Source organism: Amphimedon queenslandica, unplaced genomic scaffold (assembly GCF_000090795.2).
Source record: "Amphimedon queenslandica unplaced genomic scaffold, v1.1 AMPQUscaffold_13522, whole genome shotgun sequence".
NCBI lineage: Eukaryota > Metazoa > Porifera > Demospongiae > Haplosclerida > Niphatidae > Amphimedon > Amphimedon queenslandica.
Window position 1 is genome coordinate 1742170 of NW_003546242.1, and position 6697 is coordinate 1748866.

The window sequence follows — 6697 nt, forward strand, 5'->3', positions numbered from 1 at the left end:
TATAACATGGAAATATTTTCTGATTGTCTCCCTCATATGCTGGAGTAAGAATGATTTAACTGTGTATAGTTGTATTACTATATTCTATAGTTCTTCCTTTACTGCCTGTCGCAATAGCACTATTAGTAGATGCGGATCATTACATTACATTTTATGAAAACACTGAAGAAGGATTGTAAGTTGATAATGATTGTACATACATGTAAATGTATCTTCTTCATAGTTGTTTCCTAGGACAGCTAGTTGTGTTCCTGATGGCTTTCTTAGTTCCTGTTATGCTCATTCTTGTATTCAATTCAGTCATTTGCATTCTTATACTTCGTGTTCTTATCTTGCATGCTGTGAAAAAAAATCAGCGGCTACAGAAATCAACAATAACTCCATCAGAAGCAGTCAAATTGTTACTGTCTTTTACTGGTATAATGTTCCTCTTTGGTTTGACATGGATCTTTGGTATCTTTACTTTTATTTCTGAGCCTGGAGTCTCTTATGCTCTTCAGTTCTTATTTGCTTTCTTCAATGCTTTCCAAGGATTCTTTATATTTATATTCTTTGTTGTACTGAGCAGTGATGCAAGAGCAGCATGGAAATCCCTATTGTGTCTATGTCTTGTGAAAAAAGGGCAAATGACATCAAAATATTTTCTGTCTTCTAACAAAAAAAGGTTGTCCAATGACACTAGCTCTAACACTTATTCTTCAAGCACCTTTGAATTTAAAGACAGCACTTCAAATGAAAAATCTGGGGATGAAATTTATCTTCCTCCTCTGATTGAAGAAGATGCTTTTCCAGCTGATCATGGTAGTCAAAAGAAAAGTGGTGACTTGGATTTGGTTCAACTGAAAGGAGCTCGTGTCAAGCGTCATTCAACTCATAAGCACACTCATCATGTTGAGCAAGTTGATGTTGACTTCTATGACAATGATGAAGATACGTATGAGAATGAATTTTGAATTTTTTATTCCTTGAACTTTTAACATTTTAATATAAGTGTACAGTTAGTTGGTGTGCTCTTGTTGATGCCTTAATTTTTTGCTTTTTTAATTAGTTAATGTTAATAATAATGCAACTAATAATTTCCAGTATAAAGAGTAAACCTGCTCTTTTATTATGATAGTTAGAGTATGACCCTAAACTAGTTCTCTCCTCATTAAATTTTCTGTCAAAAACATATCTATTTATAAAAAGTCGTTGTATGTACTCATTGAAGGGAATTGTTGATAAAATGCCAAGAAAAGCCACTAATCTATGAATTCTTATAATCACACTCTAACTTCCATATTTCTTTAGCAATTCTGTCTTTTTCTTTTGTTAGCTCACTCTGTGTCATATGGTGGCTTGTGCAATACATGTAGTTCTGCTTGCAATTAATGACGTATGATATAAGTATTTTTGTGGAAATATCCTTGGTATTAGTGTATGACTTTCTACATGCATTGTAATGTATATGACAATACAAGTACATGCCAATGGCCTAGCCCACCATGTATTGTTGTAACTAGCAATCATAGCAGAGTCTGGTACCCTGTTTTGTACTAACTTCAACTTTTGCAAGAAGTTTATTTCACTTAAATTTAATATCTAATTATGTCTGTCATTTTTTAAAGTTAGTGTTGTCAAACAGTGAATCACATGTAGATCTAGCTATGTTTATGAATTCATTTACTTACACTGTAATGTAATCATTTTATTGAAACTACGCAATATTCTTTGTGAAAAATAGTTAGGAAAGAATTATCCGTGCACATTTATCACATTTTTCGAGAAAAATTCCAAAATTTTTTGTGGTAGTGATTTGCATCAGTAACAATAATAATTCTAGTACAAATTGAATTATATTTGTTTACTATTAGCAGCAGAATCCTCATAAGTGCTTAGCCAGGAATCACCTACCAGTCTATCATACAAGTTTCCTGTTGTATTGAAGCCACTCATGTGGACCTGTTACATATATTCTGTGCAGTCCCAGCTACACAAACATTAGTTGTTCTCTCTCTCTGATGAGTCAAAGATGTATTCGATCTCAAAAGTAATGGGAGCAGTAGCTCTATTCCTGTGTCTTTTATCTGTTGCAGACTCACGTGAGTTGATCAATCATTGAATTCTGTGCAGATATCAAATCACTCCTCATTGCTGCTTTTAATCTTAGCCTGATTGTTTTGTGATAATAATAATATGTCATGTAAGTAGTCAATTTACTTTGTATTAAAATAGCAGATTTTAAATATCACAAATTCATGTGTATTATATATTGTTATGAAATTTAAGTATATTTCTGTCATCACTGAAAAATATCTAGCCACTTTTATGACTTGACAGTCTTATTTACCATCTCTCATGCATCATTCTTTAAAACAGTTTATGATATCATGCATTATAAATAGATTTTGGTGTATTCTTCATGGCTTATACAATGTCATACAGTGTATGTATGTCACAGTGTACTGTAAATCGGGAAGTTTTCATGTTAGAAATAATTGGCGTGAAATTTTTTCAAGGTGCTTTATTTTCGCTGGTTGACCCATTCGCGAAATTTTTTCAACATGAAAATTTTTGGAAGCGTCATAAACCGCACAAGTGGCTACTAACTCTTGATGACGATGGACAGCTATTCAATGGAAGTTGCTCGTGACAGTACTAAAACTGACAAGGAGCCTTTTGGGTGAGAGCTTCAGGCCTTCTTTGGGCTTTTAGAAGACTAAAAGAGCCTCGTGCATGCACCGCTGTACGTTAGAATAATTCTGGTAATCTTATTATTCACTGTAGAAAATATTTCATGTGTCAAATTTTCACGGGTTACTTCATCCGCGAAAATATTTCAACAACGAAAATTTCCCGATCTACGGTACACTGAAAGTAGTTAGTAATTATGTGTACAACTCATTTTTAACTGATAGCATATGACAATGTCATAGTATATGCTTAGGCATATGTGTCATTTACATGGAACGTATGCTGATAATAATAATAATGATGATTATAATGATTATAATTATATTATGAACTAATTTATGACTATAGAATTACGGTTTCTTGATTTGGGTACTGGTGAATTAATTACTGATAGTATATACAGAATAAATCAAGGATATAATCTGTCATTAGTATGCTCTTACAGTGGTGATCCTGGTGGCCCTACAATAACATGGTTTAGAAACCAAACTCAAGGTACAATAATAAAACTAGCATCACTTTCAAATTATTTTTTATCAGTTCAAAGTACATCCAGTTTTATAGCATCGAGTATTACAAATACCAGTGAACTCAGTGAAGGTGCATCTATAAGAGATTTTAGACAACTCTTTCAATCAAATACCTCAAACTCCTCTTTGATGTCAAGTTATGTGGATGGGTCTGATATCATACTTCCTGATTCTTCCATTGGTGGGCAATACACCTGTCAAAATGGAGATGAGATGCTAAACCTTATTATCATTGTGTCAAGTATGTGCTCTTTATGCATGTGCAGATCTTTCCCACATAATTTTGACATACATGTAGTACTAGATCATGCAGATTCTTGTCAGTATATTGTCAATTAAGTTACACAAAAATGGGGCCAAAGGTCATATTTTGACAAAAGTCACAATTACAGAGAGAATTCACTTTTTACGACCTGTGCATACATGTTTTTTAACAAATTTTTAAAAGTTGCTTAAAAATTGGGCCAACAACCACCTTAATTTTATCAAAAATGGCTAGGAAAAAATTCTCCATTTTTATAATTTTTTGATACAGATACATGTTCCTATGTTGTGTATAAGTTGGACTGGTTTTGAGCAATATTGAATTTTTAAAGTTGTTCCAAATGCTATTTACCATATTGCTTTGCTTGAAGCATGCCGTTTAGCTCAGTTAGCATGCTTTGTGAGAAACCCTATGAATACCGTAGGGCACCTTTTTTCGAAGGCTATAGATTTAGTGAATATATAATTTGCTGCATTAAATTTCACGATTTTATCCCGAATTCAAATTTTCTACCCCATAAACAATTAATTTGAGGAATTAATTTTTGCGAATAGCAACAAAATCTGCAAAATCCGCTAAATACATAGCCGTCAAAAGAAAGGTGCCCTAAGGTATGTATAATGAATATGTGATTCTAATTCAATTGAAGCTTATAAAATGGATATCTAGATCTAACATGTTCCATTAAAAACTTAGTCAAACTAAGCTATTGCTGTTCAGATACAGTATGATTATTACATTTTAGGCCCTACTGGATCTTATTCTGAGTTTTATGTAAGGATGACTGGTTTAATTTCTAGTGCAAGCTCTGTGAATAATAAGGATTATGATTTAGCAGTCTTTGAGTCAAGAGTAAGAACCTTAATTTGTTATGCACACATTTCAGATAATGCTTTTTGTATGAGAAGGAAAGCTAGGTTTATTCATTCAACTATATAGCACATGCATAGTATTACTAATAAAAGGAAAACTGTACATTGAAACACTGTCATGTATTCCTTCATTCTTTCCTTTAATAGTTATTTACTACTGCTGTTATTGCTGGTTTAAATGCATCAGATGATCCAATCAGGACTATATCTTGTTCCTTTGTCTCACTGTAAGAACCTATAGCTCTCATTAAAATCATGTTAACAATATACTGCAGTACTGCACAGCATATTGGTAATCAGTCATTGGATCGCATTGAGTGTAATGTAAGAGAGTATCCACCAAATGAACAGTTGATGTTGAATGTTGCACAAAGAATTTTTAAAACCATTAACCTGTTAGTTTCTGAGGATTTTCAACAGTTTCACTTTTCAGGTACATATATATATATAAGTAATGTTCAAATATTAAATTTATTAAACATTTTAGAATTTGGGTTTTGTAATGAAAGCTACACTACATCATCAATATATGGTAATTATACCTGGCCTGAGGTAGCCTTGACTAGTAGCAGGACTAGTTCTTCTGTTTCACATTCTTGTAATTTTCATTGTGGTTCTGTCACTCGAATTTGTCGTGTTACTGGTTGGGATATTCCTGACTACAGTCAATGTGGAGTATGTAAGTTTAATTATTGAGTAGCTGCATGATTTTAGTAAAATTCACATTTTGCCTCACTACCAGTATTGTATTTTTCTATTAGATCAAACAAGTAATTGAAATAGCTTTTTATATTTTATAAGTTACTTCATTATAGTCAGCATAGCACCTTATTTTACTAAAACCCATTTGATTTTATGCTATTTGTCTTCTTAATGCAAGTTTGTTATTAAGTTCAATGAGAAAAATTATCCTTGCATTAGAGAAGCATTAAAATAAATTTTTATCTTTTTATAATAGCCGCAGGAACATTTTTGATTTATGACATACACGAGAGTGAACTTGTCAGAGATTCTTATACAATAAATCAAGGATATGCCTTTGGATTGATATGTGGACTGTTTTGTAGTTCAAGCCCAACAGGAGAAGAGTTCAAGTGGTTTGATTCAAATGGAAATGAAGGTAAAGAAATTTTATACATAAGAAAACATGTAGAGTAGTAATTTTACAGTTAAAAATTTATCCAAGTTCATTAAATCAAGTTTCACATCAACCAATAATGGAACAAGGCTCCTTAATAAAGGAGTCTCCATTTCTGACTTTAAAGGACTCTATTCACAGCAATATATTGAAGATACGTTTGAGTTTGAGTCCATGGATGTAGCATATTTAATAAGTTACATTGACTTTGATCGTGAGGGTGACTTTATACTACCTGATACATATATTTCTGGATCATACACATGCAGATCTTCATCTGGAAATTATTCTCAAACAGTTTCAGTCAATACTAGAAGTATGTACTTTAATTCTTCTACCTTTACATTAATTGTTATTATTTCAGATCCCAATGGCCCATTTTCTCAATTCTTTTTCAGATTCACTACTTTCTTTACTAATATAAGTTTAACAGATGTTGAGGATAAAGATTATACACTGGAAGTCTTTGAAGCAAATGTATACATGCACACTTTTGTAGCTTAAGTAAAATTATGTATTGTACTTCTACACTTTTCCCCTACAGATATTTTATGAAGCTGATGTTGTTGATGGTTTCAATTCAACAACAAATCCAATTAGGACAATATATTGTCACTTTGTTCCACTGTAAGTTGATTCATAATAAGTTTCATATAGTAATTGATGTAGAATGGAGGAGGATGTTACTGGTGATCGTGTAGAGTGTGATGTGAGGGAGTATCCACCAAACAGTTCATTTGTGGCTGTTGTTTGGCATAATATAAGTACCTTTATATCAGATACTGATAATAATGCATTTCAGTCTATTGTAATGTCAGGTAATATTGACTTTAAATTATTGACCTTATACAATTGTAGCTTTCTAGTCACTGGGTTTTGCAATCAAAGCCAAACTGAGTCACTAGATTTTGGTGTTCACACATGGTCAGAGTCATTTGGTAATACTATACTTACACTGCCTTGTGGTAACCGCCCTATGATGAATGTCACTCGAATGTGTCAGACTACTGGAGTTGGCTGGGAAAATCCTGATTATAGTCAATGTGAAACTAGTGAGAAGATAACATATTGATTTGGTAGATTAATTTTTGTATATCACAGGTACTTGTGAAAATGACACTATTGTAACAAATCGTGGTACATTTCAATGGCCAGAAATACCTGTTGAATCATTTGTTGACCTTCCTTGTCCTCATGGTCCTACTGGGGCTAGAGCTAT

General features: G+C 32.6%; 2 protein-coding genes across 2 annotated transcripts in view; both read left to right on the forward strand.

Annotated features, from left to right (window-relative positions):
* Positions 1 to 7: 7 nt before the first annotated feature.
* Positions 8 to 1057, forward strand: LOC109581130 (adhesion G-protein coupled receptor G2-like). The gene is made up of 3 exons (XM_019994967.1): positions 8 to 44; positions 91 to 175; positions 224 to 1057. The coding sequence occupies exon 3, from the start codon at positions 255 to 257 to the stop codon at positions 951 to 953; it is 699 nt and encodes a 232-aa protein (XP_019850526.1). The 5' UTR covers positions 8 to 44; positions 91 to 175; positions 224 to 254; the 3' UTR covers positions 954 to 1057.
* A 3159-nt stretch (positions 1058 to 4216) lies between these two features.
* Positions 4217 to 6697, forward strand: part of LOC105313859 (uncharacterized) — a 5111-nt gene continuing 2630 nt past the window's right edge. Inside the window, exons 1-11 of the mRNA XM_011407633.2 lie at positions 4217 to 4320; positions 4488 to 4567; positions 4616 to 4773; positions 4828 to 5019; positions 5299 to 5460; positions 5510 to 5794; positions 5843 to 5955; positions 6023 to 6105; positions 6148 to 6296; positions 6345 to 6530; positions 6580 to 6675. Of these exons, the coding sequence (XP_011405935.2) occupies positions 4249 to 4320; positions 4488 to 4567; positions 4616 to 4773; positions 4828 to 5019; positions 5299 to 5460; positions 5510 to 5794; positions 5843 to 5955; positions 6023 to 6105; positions 6148 to 6296; positions 6345 to 6530; positions 6580 to 6675 (1576 nt within the window). The 5' untranslated portion in view covers positions 4217 to 4248. The remainder of the gene's footprint in view (positions 4321 to 4487; positions 4568 to 4615; positions 4774 to 4827; positions 5020 to 5298; positions 5461 to 5509; positions 5795 to 5842; positions 5956 to 6022; positions 6106 to 6147; positions 6297 to 6344; positions 6531 to 6579; positions 6676 to 6697) is intronic.

What these genes read in the sequence shown, in the direction of transcription:
- LOC109581130 (XM_019994967.1), top strand. Translation starts at nt 255, where the DNA reads ATGGCTTTCTTAGTTCCTGTTATGCTCATTCTTGTATTCAATTCAGTC.